Genomic DNA, 21,934 nt, shown 5'->3' on the forward strand with positions numbered 1-21,934 from the left:
ATTCCTGATGCTTCCCAAAAGGCCAATCATCAGAATTGGATGCATGACATTTTAACAAGAAACCTGATTAAGCAGACACTTTCAAAGGGACAAAATTGTTTAAGGATAGGCTTGGGTTGCTACTTGTCTTCCTTTGCAAGCAATAAAATGGATGTCGGATGGGGCCATCTGTGATATTTGATTCCTGAAAAAGGTATTTCATTTGATGGTTCCTCAATAGGCACACCTAAAATCCTGATTGTCTCCAATTTAAAGGAGGCAGTTAACCAAACAGGAGAGATGGGGGGGGGGGGAGGAAAGGACAAAAGGACTCTGAGACCTTAAAGCAACTGATTGGAGGCTGAATGAGCACACTTTACAGTTCTGCTTCTGTTACGAGGATTAAACATTTAATAGAATGCAGCAGATGATTCTGGTTATGTGCAACGTGTGGGGCTACCATTTCAATACTGCTTCAAAAAACAAAAACAAAAAACGGAGCCTCTGTGTTCATACATTTAAACACAGCTCCACACAAACACATACCCACACAAGTACACGAGCCTTTAAACCACGCAGCACTATCAATACAAGGCAGCACACATCCTACTTCCTTCCTGAATGAGGGAGTTTTATGTAGGTGTGAGAAACAAGGATGTTTTACAGGCTCCTGGAAGTGAGGAACCCTCAAAAAAATTGGGGGGGGGGGGGGAGAAAGTGAAAGAGAGGGGAATTATAGAAAAAACCATAGCAACTAGTCAGTCCATCTTCCCACACCACCCACCAGCCACCAGCTTCATTTGCTGACGCACTTAAAAAAAAAAAACCTAGCAGAAAAACTCAAGCTGTCTCTACCAGCCTGGGAAGGTGAGCAAGCCTTGAGAGCTCATTAAATTCCCTCCTCAGCTTCTCTTGTATGCCTGCAGCTAGTGAGCAAGTAGGATATAAATAGAAGTTATATAACATCTTTGTTGATTCCTGTGCTTACCAAAAAAAAAAAAAAAAAGTAGCATGACCTTGTTTTCAATAGCCTGCCTCTGCCTGCTTGTCAGGGACTTTAATCTTGTTAGGGATCATCTGAAAAGTCTGAATAAATGTTATATAGACTTTGCAGATAAAACAGGGATATCTGGGCCTTCTTGTGTGACTGTAAACACACTACCTTCTGTATATGCCTTAGTTACAGATGAGAACCACCTAGTGCTCAAACGAACTGAGATAAGACAATGTTATCACTACAGCAGCAACTGTTACCCAACTTTCAGAATGTGATTTCTAAGACACAGTACTGCATATAGAGGCATCTTTAGAATGGAGATACCATTTCGGAGGAAGAGTGTGTGACTTCTCTAGGGAAAAAGAAGTTAGCTGACGGACTTTCAAGTGAAGGCACACACTCAGATAAAAAAGACCTAATAAAATAGACCAATGTGCATTACAAAGAAAAAGAACACACATACACTGTGCACAATGATGCAGCTCCATACACCCAAATGTTAGCATTGGTAGATACGAGACAGTTGGCGTTTGTAGCAGCCCGCTCTGCCAGCACCCAAAAAACCTCTTTGGGGATCAAAGTGCAAACATGGAATGGATTGTAACACAAGGGCATTGTCAAACAATAAAGAGTTTTTGCTTTTGTCACATAAGAAGAGCCTATTATGCTATTTCCAAGAGATTTAAAAAAAAACAAAAAACCACAAAACCTGTAATTAAGATGGGAGCTGGCTATGAAAACATTTGTGAATAATATGCTAGTATTTTAATGCTCTCCAAAGTAAGGATGAGTTCAACACCGTGCAAAATGAAAAAAACTGCTGGAGCTATCATGATCACATCAGCTCAAAATACTGCAGATTCAGCTACAAGTCTTCAAATTATATTAAGGGGAAAATCCTATAGCAAGATTTGCTGGGATCAGTGGCTTCAAGATGCAGCAGATCCTCTGGGCTCCGCCAACATGAAGTCTCTAACTCCAGCTCAGCCAAAGATACACTGTTGGAACTTGCTCATCATAGCTCAGAGTTCAGCTAAGGTTGGTGTGATTCCCCCCAAAAGGGGTGTTCCAGGGTGTGGTCAGGACATGACTAGAGGAGGAGGACCTAAGCTGGATCCTAAACCTAGTCAATTTGATCACATGACCTGGCAACCTGGCATAGAACACTCTTTTCACCAGTGTTAGATCGAGCAGTAGCTTGTCTACATTTTTACTACTAAAGAGAATGTTTGTGAGACTTTCTGCCCAAGGTGCTGAAATAACTTGGTCAACTTTTTGTATCATGAACATTGATTGGGATGCAGGGTTGCGGGGTGGGGGGGTGGAGATGGAGAAAGGGGCTGTTCTAACTCAGGGACCAAAATGTCTTGCATAAACCCTTGTACACAGAGAGAAATATACAGGCATGACAGTAGATGTTGCAATATTTGCATGCCGAGACTGCTTAAGAGTTTGGGGCATAGATGTGAAAAACCCAGCCACTAAGGAAACTGCAGTCTTATGCAAATCAATATTGCTGAACATAGCCTAACTTGCAGAGTATAGTCTATTTGATAAAGTTTCAAAATTCAACATTTTTTTTAAAAAAAAATCCCTGCTGCTTGCGGTTGTTTTTTTTTTAAAAGGAACAGTTTATCAAAATTATGTTTGTCTAGAAATCTTTAGTTAGCTTTACACATCAGTGCTAACTCCTAATGCTGCTTTTTCAGGATTCCCCAGACCTGCCTGGGAAGCTGCGGCCGAGAAAACCCTGTTAGATTTTTCCTTTGAGTACTAAATCTGCCACACCAGTATGACTATCTCCCCAAATCCTCCAGCAGTGAATCTAGAGCAAAGAGTGGAAAGCAAAGTTATTGTACTTCAGTATCAGCAGAGTGACTTGAACATGATGGATCCCACCTCTTTACAATGCACTGGGCTCACCGACTTTCATGTTAAACCCACAAAGCTTATCAACAGGAGTACACAAGCACTTTCCCTACCTGTATAATAGTGTTTCCACCTTCCAAAAGGGCAATAGCCAGAAGGATGCTTTCATGAAAAACTCTGTCACTGGTGGCATTCATGATGAGATCTATGACCAGATTGGATGCACCTTCCTTATCCAGGTGACACTGGACTTCTGACAAACTCATTTCACCTCGGTTTGCTGGGCTGGAACCAGACCCGCCTCCTACAGAAAGGTAAATCACACAGGTTGAGCAAAATGAAGCTTCTTATGAACCCAGCTTCATTATTTCTATCTGAAAACATTGGTCACTCACCTATAAAAACGAATGAATCAAAGTGTAACTGTGAACATATTCCATTTATTCACAGCTTTATTAACCATTAAAGTGAGAACAACATGCTTGCCTCTTAATAATACAAGCAGATGATGCTGTCTTTAAGACTGATTGATTTATGTAAAGAGCATTCATACTCTCCCGCTCCTCAACAAACCCACGGCAGCTAACAGACGTTAAACCAGTCAGTTAACAGTACAGCAACAAACAATAAATACAATTAAACAGCCATGACATACAAAATCAACAGAGAATAAGAAGAAAAATACAACGACCATAAAAAAAACCTTTCCAAAAAACAGAGCAACTGTTTGTGGCCCAAAAACCTATCTAAAAAAAAGGGGGGGGGAGCTATATAAAGGACATTAAAAGAGACAGACAATACATTTTATTTCTCTAATTACTTTCAGTTGTGAAGAAGTCACATGAATTCTTATATAAAATAAAATCACATAGGGGCTACTTCTAACATGTAATCTTGGTCTGGAGTAGGAACATAGGAAGCTGATTGATACTGAATCAGACCATCATTGGTCCATGTAGCTCAGTACTGTGAAGCTGTTCTCAACCTGTGGGTCCCAGATGTTGTTGGACTACAACTCCCATCATCCCTGACCACTGGCCAGGAATGATGGGAGCTGTAGTCCAACAACATCTGGGGACCCACAGGTTGAGAATCACTAGTCTACATGGTTTGGCAGCGGCTCTCCTGGGTTTCAGGCAGGAATTCTCCAGTCCTATCTGGAGTCGCTGAGGAGTGAACCTGGGGCCCTCTGCCTACAAAGCTCTACCTCTGAGTTACAGCTTCTCAATACCAGGAGATTCCAAGTAAACATCGGGGGAAACTTTCTGACAGTGGATCCATATAGATTTTTTGTATTTTAATGGGATTTTTTTTGTTCACTGCCCTGTGAATCTTTGGATTGAAGGGCAGGATATAAATTTAACTGATCATCATTATCATCCATGTGTCAGAAATCTCTTTAAATAGCAAGGGCTTGGACCCAACGGCAAGTCATGTAAGGTTAGTGGAAAAGGCACTATCTTGTTAACAGTAGGCCATCAAGCCACCTCTGTTTCGAAAGCAGTACTAAGTCCTTCAAAATGCAAATAAAGGTTTTTTTAAAAACAAACAAACAAAAAACGTGTGAAATATGACGAAAGACCACATGTTGGGAATGGACTTCTACATACAGATTTTGGAAACTGGCAAGAAATTGGACCTAGAAAAATATATATATATATATATATATATATATATATATATATATATATATAAAATTGAAAAGTCTAGAAATGGAAGGATGGAGAAGGCAATTAGTGGATTAATTTTCAACTTTTTAAGGAACTGCAGTAATTCTCTTCTGTAAATGACAATGTGAAAAAAATACCTGCTGACAACCTGCCAAAGCTATTAAATAACTGATTTGTTATTCAGAGACAGAACGTTCAACATGGCAGGCTAGAGTCACACAAAATTCATAATTAGCACAGCGAACATCCTACCTCCTCCCCCAGCTTTGCCAGGACCTCCAGGAGACAATGGGCCATTGCCAAAGCTGGTCAGGCTCTCTCTTCTTCCTGTGCTTCTGACGTTGCCATAGTAACGGTTGACCAAAACCTGTCTGAGTGCCTCACCCTTAATTCAAACAAGATATTAAATTAAAGAACAACAACATGTAGACAAATTATGAGTGTAGCAGGGTTGCAGGACTCAACAGGACTAGCAAAAGTTATTTTTAGTACAATTATACAGCAAGACGACAACAGCAATGGGGCTGAGAAAGAGAGAGAATGTCATTAAGGGATTAAAATATTATAATAATTAAAAAACACTGTTGCCAGATATATACTCCTTCACTTCAAAAAATCTGTCTCCATAAGTTGAGATAAATATTATGAAATAGTAACAAAAAGATGCTATTTCCAGAATTTATCCTGACCTTTTCTAACTAATACCAGTTATTATTTATTCATTAAGTGTTATGAAAGCATATTTTGAAAGGCAACATTCTTCTTTAATTTCAGACTTGATACAAATTTATTCGCTACTATGTAACAAGTGTCACTACCTACAAAGTATTTTGAATATGATCACTACACTTAGAATAAAGCTATTGTGGTTCAGGTTATCCCTGATTTGTTACATTCATAGATTTTAAGGCCTATTACCTCTTTAAATCAGACAGCTAGTCCCCCTACTATAAACACACTCTATGAGCACTGACCTCTTAGTCACCAAGATGTAAGGCCCCACATGGTGGGTAGGATATCTAGGTTATTTGAACAGATACATCACACAACAGGAGATAGAACCTATAGCCCCCTTCATCTACTCCCACACACCTCACAACACTGGAAACAGTCACTAATTTATCTGCCAGCAAATTATGGGAATAAGTGGCTGTGAATCTTCACTGTAGACTGGATGACTTTAGATAGTAAAATTCTCACTAACTGTCCAAGAAAACAAAAGGTGATATGTTGAAAACAAAAAGATACCCAACTCCGCAAAGAATGAATCCAATACCTGATCTAGGTATGGTCTTTGTATCTCAGCCTTTTTTGCTCATGGTGGTTTAGAGAGGAGTGCAGATGTTCATATACAGCAGGGACATCCAACTCCCAAGAGACTGTGATCTACTCACAGAATGAAAAACTGGCAATGACATTTTTTTAGGGAGGGAGGTCGGAATTGTCAACCTTTTTCTTAGGGGTCGGGGCAGCAACAAAAATAGATAGACAAGAAGTCATCCCGCCAGCGGAGACTTCATCTTCCGCTTTTGAAATCGTGCACGGATAAAGGAAAGAGGTATGACGCAAGGCCAAATGGGAAAAGGAGCCCTGAGTCAACTAATAACAACCAGGGGTTGACCTGTCGATCGCGGTCGACCTGTTGGACATCCCTGATATACAGGATCTGTGCTTTCCTGATATAGATTACAGCAATAGGCCTCTACTTGGGGCCTGACCTTGGAAAAGGTTTGGAGACTACAGCTGTGGCAGAATCCAGTGGCTCAGTTTTTGAGCACAGTGACTAAAGGACAACACATCATTCCAGTTCAGAGAGCACTGCACTAATCTGTACCCAATTCAAGGTACAGATACTTGTGTGGTGATTTGGCGGGCCTACCATATGCTCCAACCACTAGGTGCCAGTCAGGAGGAGAGGCCTTTCTCTCACTACAGCTGCCAGTATGAACACAAGAGAGGACTTTCCCCATGACAGTGTCCTCTTCTCTGAAACTCCCTCCTGGGGAAATCTGGCACTCCCTTCCCTGGCTTTCTTGGGGGACGGGTAGGAATATTCTGCTCTTTAACTTGTTTGTCCCCACCTCCTTGCCTAAATGAACCATTGGTGCTGCCACACACACATAACTGGCACTTTTAGCTCCTCTCCAGTGAGTTGTTGTAGGGCTGGGTGAAGATTTGAGAAGCCGAAAGTCATAATAGATCAGTAATAGGCACTGTACATTAGTTGCCCTTTGATGAACCACCTTAAGAGCTCTCCAGATGTTTGCAAAACATTATTTGCAGCCTATTTCAAGATAATTCATGTAATGAAGTGTGTTTTTTAAATAAAAATATCCCTCTTAAGCACTCCCTCATAGCAAGAGATATGCTGCACTTGGGACTTGTTCAATGAAGCATATTTAAATGGTATCATTGGCTTTGGGACTTCCTAGTACTTTTCCCATCCACAAACCTGGATGGATTAAGCCCAGAGAGACCCACATCTGCTTCTGAAAGTGACAATGCTCATCATAATGGAGTGACCGTAAGTTTTTAAGTAGGCACTAGATGGCTCCCAGACTGGCAGCTCTCCGTGTTAGTAATCATTGTTCTTCACTCAACTGAATCCACCTGTGAAAAACTAATGAAGCAAAAGGATATATTTAATAAGTGGAATTGAAAAGGAAATGACCCGTTTAGTTTGAATGCTTCCTTACTCTTTACTTTCAGGAGAAATGCACCATAAGTTGCAGATTCTCACTGCTCTCCCTAGATAGCCTTAAGCAACTAGTTATAGAAATGTCCTTATCCGTTACACTAGCATTCGTTTGACAGCTGCAACAAGGTGCTTCATTCTTCTAACATACCTCCATGTTAAAGGTAAACGGGTTATAAACTGGCTAGAAAAATCCTGACATAGGGCAGTTCGTCATAATCTAAAAACAACCGGTTTCTACTGGAGACAGAAAAACAATAATTTTCTATAATCAGAATGAACTTCATGGCTTAAATATTTTCATATTTTTCCATCTAGTAGAAAATAGATGCACTGGCCTGTTGGCCACCTTTAGAACAAACACAGAAGTCCAACTTATACACTTACTTACCTGAGTAGGATCATTCTTCTGTAGTGGAGGAAACTGGCTTATTCAGATTCAGATCATTGGTCTACCCGGCTCATTACTGTCTGCCAGGGACTGAACCTGGAGCCTTATGCATGCAAAGCATGTGCTCTGTCGCTGAGGTACAACAGTGCCTCGTAGACATGGTAAGGAGAAGAACACATTCCATTCCTTCCACCATGGAACAATGATCTGTGACACAGTGAGTGAGCCAGTCCAGAGACTCAAATGTATTTTAAGCATCTCATTTTTAATGAGACCAAACTCCACCTTTCTCACTAGAGTTATTTCTGCCATACACACAAAAACACATTGTGGAACATGTTCCACCAAAATATTCTGTTAATAGTACCCACTATCTGCATTTTCCAGAAACAACTAAATATATTTTTGTTCTGTCAGGCTTTCCTAGCTACAGAAACATCTATTTTGTATGGTTTCTGTCTTGTTTTAAATGTATTTTTTGTGCTTTAACTGTTTTAATAATTTTTAGTGCAAATTGCCTTTAGATGGTTATTTAGGAGATTATTAATAAATCAATTATATTTAGTGGTGGCGACAACGGCGGCGGCGGCAGTGGTGGTGGTGGAGGAGGAGGAAGAAGAAGAAGAAGAAGAAGAAGAAGAAGAAGAAGAAGAAGAAGAAGTTGTTGTTGTTCAGCATCACAATGAAGCATTAATGACAATACAGACCTCACAAAACCCAATTCAAACAATCATGGGGTGAGTTAATTAGAAGGAGACAACAAAATCTGCATAGCTGTCTATGTTGACATCAATCCTGCACAGTTTGCATGGCTGGAAGCAAAGCACATACAACAGACCCAGGCAAGTTTAATAGGCATCCAATTATATTGTATTTCCTCCCCCTAGGAGAAAATTGATTTATGTTAATGAAGTGCTAGAGCTGAGTTTTATATTCTTATTTCTACAATATTTACTACCAGTTGCCGTTAACAACTGGCCCACAGAAGTCTTTCTCAGTTCCTGTAGGGCCCCCTCCATCTGTCTTGGCTGAAGTTCAGGTTGCAGTATGCGGTTTTTGTTCAGGGTACACGCAGCACCCACAATAGTTCCTCCTGTTTGAAAATGTGCCCACGGGGCCTAAAAGATTGGCAAAAGCTGATCTACAGTATATGGAACAGTAGTATTGATCCTCAAGCCCAGTAGGAAAAAGAAGGCATGCCTCTTCAGAATATTAGTATGGGGCAGCTGTGTTACTTCCAGTAAAGAAAGAAATCACATTGCTAAAATCATGCATTGAAATAGGCAGACAGTAGGCTACTGGAAAAAACACAAATAATTTTGTGTATTCTGCCGCTATATTTCAGCATTGACTTCAAGAGTTTTCCAACTGATTATGTTAAAATAAATCCTGAGCTTTAGGACTACTGGGTTGGTCAAGTGAAGACACCTCTATTTCTAATAGTCTATGCAGCAGAATACTGCAATATTACAGGACCCCTAGAGATACACGCCCTCTAAATTACAGCTTTAGAAGACTTTGAGGGACATGGATTTACTACAAGTGGGGAGAGGGGCACACAAGGAAAGAGACATTGCGCCAATGTTTTTTCCCTAAAAGCAAGCCCTAATTTCTAAAACACTTACTACCAGTTTCCACTGCAGCTACATCTATATTAACTTAATTTACAATGTCATATGTCACAAGTCAGGTGACACCATTAAAAATAAATAAAAGAACACACCCACACATTCTCTAACATCCGAAAGCCTCCAGAATCTAATCTGGACCTATCAAATGGCATTTGTCATCTTTGTTCAATAATATTTTATTTTATTTTTAAATTTGCAACAGCAACAAACAGATGGATCCTTCAGCTACTTCCACATTTTCTTTAAGCTATTTAAAAAGTGAGAAAAAGGAACAAAGAAAGCCCAGGTATAATTAGCACCCAACATATTAAACCTAAACACCACCACAGAATATACGTACCCTTTTATGATCTTCAAGCTGTCTCTGTGGTAGACTTTGATCAAGCTCCTGGCGAGTATGCAAAAATTCTGTTTTAAAGTCTGATACTAAAGAGACACTAAATAAATTTAGCACCAATAACTAACTAGTTGCTGCAATGGAATTTGTTCAACATTCATCTAGCTTTGATAGCACTGGCTCTAGCATTCTTTCTCTACCTAACCATAATGAAAGAAGAGAAAAAGAAATTGCCAATGGTTGCCTCCATGCAATATACAGACACATCACAGTTTAATGTGCAGTTATTCTGGACACAATTCACTCCAACTCCCTGTTTCAAAAAATAGAACTCAAGAAAAAGTACTTCATTTCTGCTTGATGTAAACTAGAAATGTTAACTTTAAAAGAAGGGCCAATACTACAAATGGATCTTTTATTGTCAGTCTTCATTATTAGTTTTTAAATAAATGTTTTGGAAACTTGGTCTGGTTTGTAGATAAGATAAACTATGGTTTAGTGTTTCATGCAGAAGCCATAGTGAGTTGTGGCTTTAAGACATTCCCTTTCTCCTCCCTCTAGCACAGACCTGAGGAGAAAACACAAAGTATCCACTTCTGATTTTAAACCAATCACAGTTGTTTCCTATGTCTGAATTCTGGGAACTCTGGTTAGTTTAAAAGCAACAGATTTTAATTTCCTCTCGTGTGTGAGAAGAGGAAGAAAGGGGTGCATGTAAGTCTGACTGTGGGTCCAAGCACAGTGAGCCAGTGACCTGGGTGGTGATTTTGTAATAGCAGGAATGATGACAAAATAATAATCTGGGATTTAAATTGGCCACAACTTCATTGATTACAGATGTAGTAGACTTTGGAATAGGCACTGAGTGTGTATCCTAAATCAACCAACCCACTTGCTGATTGATTACTCCTTCAGGGTTGATGGGGGATTCAAGGATCTCCCCATGACGCAGATCAAATGAGGCAATCCCACCAGGGCGCCAGTAGGATGTTCTTTGGCCTAACGGCCCCCGTCTGGACCACTGGACAGAACCTTCCCTCTGGATCCTTTACTGGGGTACCCTGAATTAAGTAGACCCACTGAAATCAACTGACCAAATGACTAATACGGGATATCACCCCAAAACAAAAGTAAAAAGTTTGCAAGTAACATGCAAAGTACTCTCTCTGATAAAACGTTCACACATGACAGTCACCAATGTTTACGCATACAAAACACTGAACCACACTTTCCCAATACATGCAAGTTCATTATGTTACTGAGTCATCCTGTAAGAAAAGGTCAGTAAATCCATTTAAAGTAAAGTAGCTTATTTTCAAACAGGATTACACGGCCTACAAGATTAATGGGCATCATGTTCCACTTCAAAAGCCTCATGGAAAGTGGTATAAAAGTTCAAAAGATAAATAATAAAAACAGAAGCACATAGCTCAAGGGCAATCTACTGTAAATGGAGATCCAAGTACAGGCTTCTCTTGCTACACCAAGGTGATAGGTATTTTGAATTTCAAGAGACTAAGTACACTGCAGTTATATTTAAATATTCCAACTTTTTGAAGTGTTCAATATTTCTTTGATAGTAAGATGTAGTTAGGCATCTATCAGAATTAATAGACATAGCCCTTTGCTATTTTGTTTTTCCATTTCTCTCTCTCTCTTTTTTAGTGAAGCAAGATGAATTTGTCCACTTAGCACTATAATCCAAGCAGTTGGAACACATGCAGAGATCACTGGTTAAACTTCACTGATCTGAACGGAACTGGAACCACCAAAAAGACAGACAGACATCCAACCACAGCTACTTTAAAAACCACCAATATTTGTATGTTTTACAAATATAGGTGAGCGAGTGACAGACCTCTATGGAGCTTTCCATTTCTGGTGACTGTGGCAGCTATTTAAAAGCAAAATTGTAAAAAGAAAATTCATTAGTCATCAATCTTTCCTGTAAGCCAATGATTGGCACATGGAGATATTGACTTTTTTTTTTTTACAAGACAACAAAATACTAATTTGACAAAAGTACAGAATCCTGTCCCCCATCCAAAATAAAAAAAATTTAAAAAGATCCTTGGAAAAATAGGCATATGCCTAAAGTACATGGTCATTAGCAGAATGACCACATGCATATCTTGCTCAGAAATGTCAATCCCAGTTGTATACACATCAATATGCTAGGGATGTAGTGTTAAATATCTGTTCCCAGTTCATACAGTTCCCTTTTATTAATTTAATTACAGTGGACTTCTCACCTCCAGTCCAAAATAATGGAAGAAAAAATGTTCAAGACATACACAAGCAGGAATGCCATGTCCAAGAATACACAATTAGATTCTCACCTTTTCCAATACCAAACCTTCCTCTTCCACAATATATGTGGTACAGATTTGCTATGAGCAGCAGCAAAACAGAATGTCTGCATAGCTGATCAGTAATGCTTTCAGCATTCAAATGTTTAAAAAATGACTAAGGAACATATTCAAAATGACTAAGGAACATATTCAAACTTTAAATGACTACACCAAAATCCATTAAAAACATGAACATCTATTGCAAACCAATACCGCATGCACAAGGAAACACCTAGGAAAACACAAGGAAACTGAAGGCAAACTACATCACACAGACACACCAAGCACTGGACTATCACCTGTAATAGCAGCAGTAGTAGAAGTAATGATGATGATGATGACTTGGAATTCGGTCATGTTACACGAAAAAGGGATGCTTCTCATAATATGTTTAAATATATGGAACGGCAAGATTCGGGTCTATTTCTGAAAATACGTGTAAATTATAGTCTTGCCAAAGAACATTACGAGCAGCTAACACCCAGACAATCTTCTACAATGTCCAACTATTTCTGGAGTGGTCTCTTTTCCTGAACTAGTTCCAAGAAGATGGATGCTTGTTTTCAGGAGACTTCATAAACCCTTAAATGAGAAGCAGCTGTAGTAGCTTATCTACCTTCACCTAACATCTAGCTCAGGGGTCAGCAACCTTTTTCAGCCATGGGCCGGTCCACCATCCCTCAGACCTTGTGGGGGACCGGACTATATATATATTTTTTTGGGGGGGGGGATGAACGAATTCCTATGCCCCATAAATAACCCAGAGGTGCATTTTAAATAAAAGGACACATTCCACTCATGTAAAAACACGGAGATTCCCAGACCATCCGCGGCCGGATTGAGAAGCCGATTGGGCCGCATCCGTCCCACGGGCCTTAGGTTGCCTACCCCTGATCTAGCTCATTCTGGCATATCTATCCTCTTTTCAGATCATACTGGAAGTTTTAAACAAAATAGTATTCTTCCGGTCCAAAGTGTATAAAAATGTTAAATAGCTTGCCTACAACTCCAAGGCCCATTCACTCCAATACTACCACCTTTTAACAACAGGATTGCAAGGTACAAGCAGTTAAAGGAAGAGTTCCATTCCCCAAAAATGTAATTCTGAAAGCATTTCCTTGCTGTTTTGCTATACTGTTGTTAAGTAAAGGGGGACTTTTCTTGGCCAACTATTTACATATTATCAAAGATTTAGCAAAGTAAAGTTACTGTAATGGTTAAGCATATATATATATTGCTGAAACAACAAATCTCAAAAGAGAATTTAGTCATTATAGATTAGAAATTAATGAATGCTAGGGTTTTAGTTATTTGTGATAGGAGAATGCAAGCTGCAAAGGTTGGCTGGCTTAGTAAAGAGAAAACCTGTTAACATGACAAAAGGTCTTGATTGGCCACTGAGGAGAGGAATCCTTCAGCCTGGGGGATAAGATGTTACCAAGGTGATGGGGTGTGTGTTTGAGGGGCAGGAAAAGGGAGTTTTCAAGCAAGGGTAGCTTGGAGAAAGAATCAGGAAGAGGGTCACACCATGGAATTCAAACACAAGGATTTAAAAACACTTTAAGGGTAATAAAGATTCCTTGGCCACATTGTACAGTTAAAAAAGTGTGTTGTTGTTTAGTTGTGTCCGACTCTTCGTGACCCCATGGACCAGAGCACGCCAGGCACTCCTGTCTTCCACTGCCTCCCGCAGTTTGGTCAAACTCATGTTTGTAGCTTCGAGAACACTGTCCAACCATCTCGTCCTCTGTTGTCCCCTTCTCCTTGTGCCCTCCATCTTTCCCAACATCAGGGTCTTTTCCTGCCCCCAATTTCATTGGTTCCCCCAGGTCAAGAGCTCAAGAAATGTTACCTCCAGTTTTGCAGGTAAGGAATGGACCGGTGAAACTGGAGAATAATGTTTGGCCCACCTTTAGTTTGAACTAGTGTGCCCCAATCTGATGGCCTTCACATGGACTGCAGCCCCAGTTAACCCAGCCAAGTTGTAGTCTAAAAAAATATATGGAGGGGACTTTGGTAATGAGAGAAGGCTGGTTTAAACTATGGTTCCTTGGAATATGCTAGCTTCAGAAATGACAAACTTATTTTTGCTTGTTTCAATGAACCATAGTTTAAACTAAGCACAGTTTATCCTTTCTGGGCATAATGCTACTTATTTCCTCTTCTGGGATGCATCAGAAAAGAGGGAATGGGAGCACTGAAGCTTGAGACAGAGGCAGTCTTGTTAGTGTAGCACTGAAATATGGTTTCAGTCATTAAAATATATTTCATACTTTCAAAGAATGTACCAGTGCATTTTGGGGGGACTTGACTATACAGGTACAAAATAATCACAAGTCCACTTCATTACTCTTCAGTTTAAGTGACCATTAAAATGAGAACAGAACGTTTTCAAGGAGACATAACCTGAATAGTACACCTGGAGCTATTCTTATCCCTATTTGTGGCTTAGGGCAGTTTCCTTAAAGTACTTTTAGTCAGCAAAATTACAAGTTTAACTGTGTCCCAAAATTTCAGCATTCCTATTTCCAATGCATATTTTTTTCTAAACAAATTCTAAAGTGACAAGCAAAGCGTGAAAACAGATTAAAAGCAAATATGCAAAAACATGAATTGAAAAAATTCACACACACACGCACATACATACTTTGTCTTTGGGGTCTACTATAGTATGCTGTTCCCCAGATTATTTATTTGTACCTGCTTGTATCCAACAACACTGGTCTGCTTGTGCAATGAAACTTCCCACTCCTCTCCTCTGCAGCCCCACACCCATCAAAATGTGTTCCAGCAACCTGGGAGACATTCCAGAGCAGATTTTGGAGAGCAAAGTCCTTATGTGACAAAACTCTGTTCACACAGAGTTGCACGTGTGTATATTACTTCCCTCTTCCCTCCATGCAGGGAGGAACTTAAAACGAAAACCTTCCCTGAGTTGGTAACAAGTCAAGGCAATGCTGGCAAGGTTAGTTACATTAGTGGACTGACCCCTCTCCTCCAACAGCAATCTACAGCAGGGGTAGGCAACCTATGGCCCATGGGCCACAAACAGCCCACGGGGGTCATTTATCCGGCCCACGAGCCACCCCCGAACCAAACCACCCGCTTGGTGAGTCCTTGCGCACTGCACTAAACCAGCACAGTGCGGCACGGGGACTTGCTTCCACGGCACTGGAAATCGCGTCTGTGCAGACACAGACACCGGAAATTGGGGGGGGGGCACTCACACACACATGCAGTACAGCCCACAGAGGGATCTCTGCTGGAGTGAACCGGCCCAGGTGAGGTAAACCTTGCCGACTCCTGATCTACAGCTTCTATGTAGGAGAGGAGAGGAGAGGAGAGGCATGAAACACTTGGCTGAAAACACTCAATATTATGACTAGTCTTGAAATGCTTCTCTTTCCCCCTTTCTCGTTCCACACAGCTACTGGAGCTGCTGCCCTTTCTTCTGGCAAGACACCCAACAGTTATAAAACAGTGGCCATGGGAAAAACTTCATTTGTTGAATGTGTGCCTGGCATGCAGCCGAAAAGGAAAAGGCTCAGAAATACTCCCTTTATCCTATCAGTTGTCTTTGATAATAAATGCAAATATGCTTATGATGTACGCATGAAAATATACACGGGGATGGGGGAGCTCCCTTTAAATACAATCACTTAAGCATAATGAGCCGCTTAGTAATCTGGACCAAAGTCTTTTATAGACGAGCAAATTCTCCAGCATAGGGCTGGTTATAAAATATTCCCTCTTTCTTTTTGTATGCAAACCCCCACACACACACCTCTCTTGCTTTTACAGCGCTATTATAGCTTTGGGCACAGTTCCCTGTATGCTTCCTTGAAGCTGTATTAGCATTTTAATGTTGTTGCTTTTTTCTTTTTCTTTTTTTAAAAAAGAAATGCTTTAGCAACCACACAGACTGCAATATCTGCCAGCATAGTCTGGGATACTGACAGCCAGAGTCTGGGCTGAACTAACAGTAAACAGCTCCACCACATTTTATTGGCAATTACTGCTGAAGGTCACACATCAGCAGTGAGCCTAAATTCCAGGAAGAAAAAAAAAAAAAGATGCCTGTTATGTAACTGCTGCTTGGCTGTTGGCAGGTGCCCAACTGAGCAGTTCACTGCAATGTAGGAGGGAGAGAGAGAGAGAAGGCAAGTAGGACATCTCTCTGTTCCATTCAGCATCACCAGAATGCCCCCTTCAGGCAAAGTTTAATAGTTTCAGAAGAGAGATCAGTTCTTCTAAACGCTATCTCACTCCAGTGTTCCATTTGATTACTTCTGCTTTCTTTATCAAGGCCATTAAGATTTTCAATTACTCTTCCTCCTCCTTTTTTAAAAAAGAGATAAGGCTTATTTAATATATCCCAGTTGTTACTGAAGGAACAACACACCTCCAAAATCAATTAAAGGTAAAGTGACCCCTGACCATTAGGTCCAGTCGTGGCCGACTCTGGGGTTACGGCGCTCATCTCACTTTATTGGCCGAGGGAGCTGGCGTACAGCTTCCGGGTCATGTGGCCAGCATGACTAAGCCGCTTCTGGCGAACCAGAGCAGCGCACGGAAACACTGTTTACCTTCCCGCCGGAGCGGTACCTATTTATTTACTTGCACTTTGACGTGCTTTCGAACTGCTAGGTTGGCAGGAGCTAATTAATTGGCAGGGCACTTAATCCATTTATGTAACCAGCAGAAATACAAAATTAAAATTATATTAGTCCTACATGCATATATATCCCCCCCCCCAGCACAGAAACCCATTTCACATAAGGTCCTTGGGCAACAAAGCTCTGAAGCTGGTTCTATGTAGGAAATACCATAGAATCATAGAGTTAGAAGGGACCCCTAAGGGTCATTAGGCCAACCCCATGGAATGCAGGAATCTCAACTAAAGCATCTGTGACAGGTGGCCATCCAACCTCTGATTAAAAAACTCCAAGGAAGGAAAGTTCACAACCTTCCAAGGGGGCCCTTTCCAATTAGTTAGTTCCTCATTTCCCATTTGTTCAATCCCTTTTGTCCAGTATGGCCAGATTCACCTAAGATGGCATGTACTTGCCTTTATTCCAAGACTAACTGTGCACATTAGGGTAATTGTTCGCCAATGTTTTCTGTTTCCTTCATTTTTCTTAGCAGAACTGCCGAAGGAGTTTCCAGGAGCTGGAGAGTTCTTATTCTGCCATTCTTCTACCTTAAGGCAGCAGTTTCATGACTGCATAATTACTATTCACTGTAATTTTATCTCACCTTTCTTCTACTGATACTTGTTCTGAGGTTAGGTTTAATATAACCAATGGTTCACACTCCAAAAGGAATTTGCTTATCAGCAGCCAGTCCACAACTGCAGCAATGGAGTGTTAAGTTGAAAGCCCAGCACTTCAAGCAGAGATTCCATTGGAATAAATGGGGTATTTCTTATTTGGAAAACTCCACAGCTGAGTTAACCATTGCACTAGGCTACTGCTATTCTTTGTCAACCTAGCCAGGATCCCTTTCTTGACTTAATGTGTCACACAGTATGTGCTGCTGGTGATCAGTACAAAGCACTAGTTAAATGGAGGACGCACACCCACAAAATTAAGTACTGCTACTTTTATTTCTGCATTGGACAAGGTGAGTTCTAGTACATGAAACCTTGTGGAAGAGACCTGCAGTTCTATACATGTCAGAAACCAAAGACATATAGTTGGGCTGGCAAAGAGGATGAGCAAATAATTGGACTTGCAAGAGCGTATTTTATCAGAATGAACACTAAAAGGGTGAGTTTCTTTCATTCCATGCTTTTACACTGGCTGGTGGAAATTACACAAAGGAAAACACTGCGGCTTCCTTACAGAGGCTTCAGGGAATCCAGACTACTGCCAGAAGACACTTTTAATAAACAGACAGCGCTCATTTCCTATATTTATAAACACACCTGCTTGAAGCATGAAATCCCTTCCATGCAAGGCAGCCAACAAAGTTCCTACTTGAAATCAAGAGCCTAAGTTCTAAATCGAGCCTGATCACTGTAGTTGATTTACTGCAAAACACAGCAGGCTACAATGGCCAGAGGCTTGGGTGGGGAAGAGGGAAGAGTTTAAATGAAAGTCAAAGCAAAAAAACAAACAGCCCCAAACTCCATCTGAATTTGTCACAAATTAATTAGACAGAGAAATACATGAAGCTTCTCTACACCAGCTTTCTCCAACTCGGTGCCCGCAGTATGTTTTAGAGTGCTACTCTCATCAGCCCTCTAAGCAGCTGCGATCCAAAACATCTAGAGGGCATCTGGTTGGGGAAAGCTGATCTATACTTTGAAGCCAATGTGGTCTAGGATGAGGCTGAAGAAACTTAGCACCTTGGAGACAGCGGATTTCCAATACAGCATTCTAGGAAGGAGTTCACTTTAGTACAATTTTTTTTAAAAAAAAAGCCTACATATCAATGCAAAAAGGCTACAATATGCTTACACTTGATCAACTCTGCCACTTAGGTTATGCTCTCTTCCAGAACCTTGGAAGTATCTAGGTCCTAGAGTCCCTAATAGCAATGTAGACATAGACCAGATCCTAGTGGCATTTAAACAGCAGCAGTCAACTTGGATCGGAATGAAATTTTGGCAGCGGAGAAGACGACCAACACTACCACCTTAAGCCAAAGTAAAAGCAATCTAGCCCTATCCATTTGCCTGAGAAGGAGCAGCTGCAGTAGGCTTGTTCCCAGTCAACCACTCTCCAGACACAACTGCCAGTTGTCCTAGGACTGCAGCAAAACATATCCTGGCCTGTGCTATCAGCTAGGGGACATAGGGTTGCTGAATTGTGTGGACTTTGTGTGCATCTTATTGCAAACTACTTTACGCCAGCTTTGGGATCAAAAGAGGTGAGATGTAAATATTCTAAATAAACCTTCACCATTTTCTCAGAGCTATTCAGTGGAGAAATAAGAAAATTCGCTACACTTAAGAGACATTTCAACACCCATCAATGAATGTCTTCATGCTTTCAAAATGTACATTTTTCAAGTTATCTAAAGTGTACCCCAGTTCTACCCATGTCTACTCAGAGTAAACTTTAGAATTCAATAGTTCTACTCCCATATGCAAAGGTTTGCTGATTTTGCTTTATAGGTGTCACCTTCAAAGCTGCAGTCTTATTCAGAATTGATTAATTAATCCACAATAAAAAATTCACCACTTGGTTTTGCTCTCCCATCATTTACCTAGATTCAACTTTCCATTCCAAGTTTTAGGGCGTATGGCCACTTTTCACTTTAGGAGATAAATGTAAATCTTTCAGCGTCACTGATCCCAGCTCTCTATTAGAATGAAAACTTTGTTTTGGTTTTTTAAAATTGTCTTTATTTTTTGCATTTCTGTTTTTTCTTCCCTTTTTGTTATAATGTATTAACTTTGAAAACTTTAATAAATATTTAAAAAAAGAATGAAAACTTTGGGTCAGCTAGTCACTGACCCACTGAAAGACTTACTCTGTTTAGGTGTCAGCATAGGAAAATTAAACAACAATATAAACAGTTAATATTGGACTGCACTGTTCTAGGGTGGTGTCTCCCTGGTAGCAACAGTCATTTTCCAGGATCCAAGGCATCACACAACTACTTCTGCATATCTAAACATACTTTCCTGCTGCATGGCAAACTATTTTGGAAACCGAAAGTCCTTTAAAAGGCAATTTGAGATATGGCATGGGCTCAAAAACTTCACTAGACACGCTCAAGTCTATTTATGAATAATGAAACTATTTGGATCCCTTATTCTAGTTGTCTTTCCCACATTTAATTACTCAGAATGGCAGACAATGGGACAAAATTTCCTCCATCCTTGCATCTTCATTAACTGCTTCTATATGCACGCAAATAATCTTTGGGTGGGGGGGGGGGGGTTACATTATGTTTAGTAAATGATGGCTACCTCTCCATTCTACCTTTCAAGAGAGGATAAAAATGTTGCCTCCAGAGGACATTTGGACAAAATTAATGTTGAAGGATAAGAGACAATATAATTAATTGTTTCCTCACTGCAGGCACTGGCAAGTTACATTCTACTACGTCACTAGTACAAGTACACAAACCACAACGCTTAAGCACTGGCAAAACAGCACAACAGATTACAAGGCTACAAACACTACATTTTGAGGGGGAAAGAAAGAAATGCAAAACCTCAGCATTATCCAATTCACCAAGTGCAATCAACTGGAAAGTGGAAAAAAGGAGGAGAAAAAGTTGAAAACAAGAATTAATACAAGAGAAATTGCAAGTAACCAGGTGATAGGAGCACCAAGATTCACAATGCATACTCTACCCACAACCACTGCCAATATTGTATTTGGAGGATACTGTAACGAAGAAAAAAGGTGGCAACTCATAGGAATGCAAGGTTGCCCGTTTAAGTAGAGTCAAGGAAGTAAGTACTTGTCTAAATTCACTGAAAACAAAAGCAGTAATGGATCTCTTCTTCTACTTTTTTGAGACAGTAGAATCTTCTTTATGCCTACCACATACTTATAAGCATCAGAACGCAAGTGATCCCATGCAGATGATTTAGAGCGAAACCAGTTGTTATTGTTTCCTAAAGCGTGGAAGTCACATGCCCAAAAGAGAACCTAATATCAGATAAAATATTAATCCTGAGTTCTTAAAGAGGCATGAAAGGTTCATGGGTTTTGTTCAAGAATATACTTGGGGAACAAAGGCGGAAGGACAGAAAGGTAAAATGTCCCCTCCCTATGTGTAGCCATGGCTGGAAGGGAGAGCTTCTGGGACTAAGAAATACAGAGGGAGCCAAGAATGCTTTTCTGCCTCCGAGTCAGGGGTTTTAAGAGCTCACGCCTCATGCGTGCTAGTTTTTTGCAAAGCCCCTGGATTTCTTATCTGATTCTTAACTGAATGAACTTCACTGACACCTCAAAACTTACATAACCTTAAGATTCAGATGTAACATATAGTTTATCCTCATACAAGTGGACTTCATAGATCATATGCATTTTTATTTTTATTTTACACTAAGGATCCTGGGAGACCATGTGAAGTATAGTAGAACAATCGTTTAGGGTTTACATTGGGGTGGCTGTCCTTCGGCCCACCGGGTTTTGCTGGACTACAGTTCCCATCACCCTTGACCGCTGGCTGGCTGGGCTTGGTGGGTGTTGAGGTCCAACAGCATCTGAAAGGCTGCAGGATAGTCACCTCTGATTTAAACCATTGGTTATCCTAGGCTAGCAGCCCTACAAGTATTTTCACTGATTTCAACATTTTCAGTATTTGTTTACACAGTGAGTAGGAAGGGAACCCCTGGAAAAAAACCAGAATCACTTTCCCCTTGATTCTGTATTCATGATGTGATAAAAAGCCAAGTAAGCCATTCTATGATCGGTTATCCTCAACAGCAAAGAAAAAGGTATGTTTGAGGTACTTTGGTATTCCCAGCCTATGTTAAAAATACCTGGAATAATAATAACAGCAGCAATTCAATTGTGCACAACAATGTTTCAGATGTTTTTACAATGCAGAAAGTAGACAAAGATAAGGACCCAGTACTGATGTTTGTTTTACTACACTGCAAATAGAAAGACAGAATAAAAGACAAGATAATATACAGTAAATTAAAGTACCTTCTCTCCATAGCCTCTATCTTTGGTCATCATTTCCCTGAGTGTCTGTAAAACTTTAATACAAAGTTTCTCCTCATTTTCCTCCAGCAGCTGTTTAGTATGTTTTATTAACCTGAAAACAACCAATTGATCACAGTTTGTTTCAGTACTAGAATTTCTAATTGGTTAGGAAGGCATTCGTGGCTATTTAAAATCAAGGGTCAAGAGGGAGAAGAAATTAGCTAGCATATGCCATATTCATCTGTTGTTTATATTTGCCGTGTTACTGGTGATAGGTGTCACGTAACAAGATAATTTTGACTCACAATTCTTCTATATGTAAGGACTATAAGGATTAATGATAAAATAAAGGCTGCTTTAAATATGCAATAAGGAAACTATAAGTGTGCAAATG

General features: G+C 40.2%; 2 protein-coding genes across 10 annotated transcripts in view; one reads left to right on the forward strand and one right to left on the reverse strand.

The window, feature by feature from the left end:
* LOC309337273 (uncharacterized protein) overlaps positions 1–21,934 on the forward strand; it is a 132,738-nt gene that overhangs the window by 87,161 nt on the left and 23,643 nt on the right. Inside the window, exon 5 of one of the 2 annotated variants that reach the window (XM_081854039.1) lies at positions 2,686–2,903. The exons of the other annotated variant lie outside the window; for it this stretch is intronic. Coding sequence (XP_081710165.1) covers positions 2,686–2,753 — 68 coding nt within the window. The 3' untranslated portion in view covers positions 2,754–2,903. Of the gene's footprint in view, positions 1–2,685; positions 2,904–21,934 lie in introns of those variants that run through there. 2 annotated transcript variants of the gene reach the window in all.
* The window catches only part of ITPR1 (inositol 1,4,5-trisphosphate receptor type 1), a 215,470-nt gene that overhangs the window by 66,189 nt on the left and 127,347 nt on the right, over positions 1–21,934 (reverse strand). For 4 of the 8 annotated variants that reach the window (XM_081852234.1, XM_081852236.1, XM_081852232.1 and 1 more), the window contains 6 exons: positions 21,541–21,652; positions 20,090–20,122; positions 11,428–11,463; positions 9,573–9,620; positions 4,768–4,900; positions 2,959–3,149 (listed from right to left, as the gene is read on the reverse strand). In XM_081852234.1, coding sequence (XP_081708360.1) covers positions 2,959–3,149; positions 4,768–4,900; positions 9,573–9,620; positions 11,428–11,463; positions 20,090–20,122; positions 21,541–21,652 — 553 coding nt within the window. The remainder of the gene's footprint in view (positions 1–2,958; positions 3,150–4,767; positions 4,901–9,572; positions 9,621–11,427; positions 11,464–20,089; positions 20,123–21,540; positions 21,653–21,934) is intronic. The other 4 variants (XM_081852239.1, XM_081852238.1, XM_081852235.1 and 1 more) reach the window with 3 other exon arrangements.

This window comes from Podarcis erhardii (assembly GCF_964252035.2).
Source record: "Podarcis erhardii genome assembly, chromosome: 2".
NCBI lineage: Eukaryota > Metazoa > Chordata > Lepidosauria > Squamata > Lacertidae > Podarcis > Podarcis erhardii.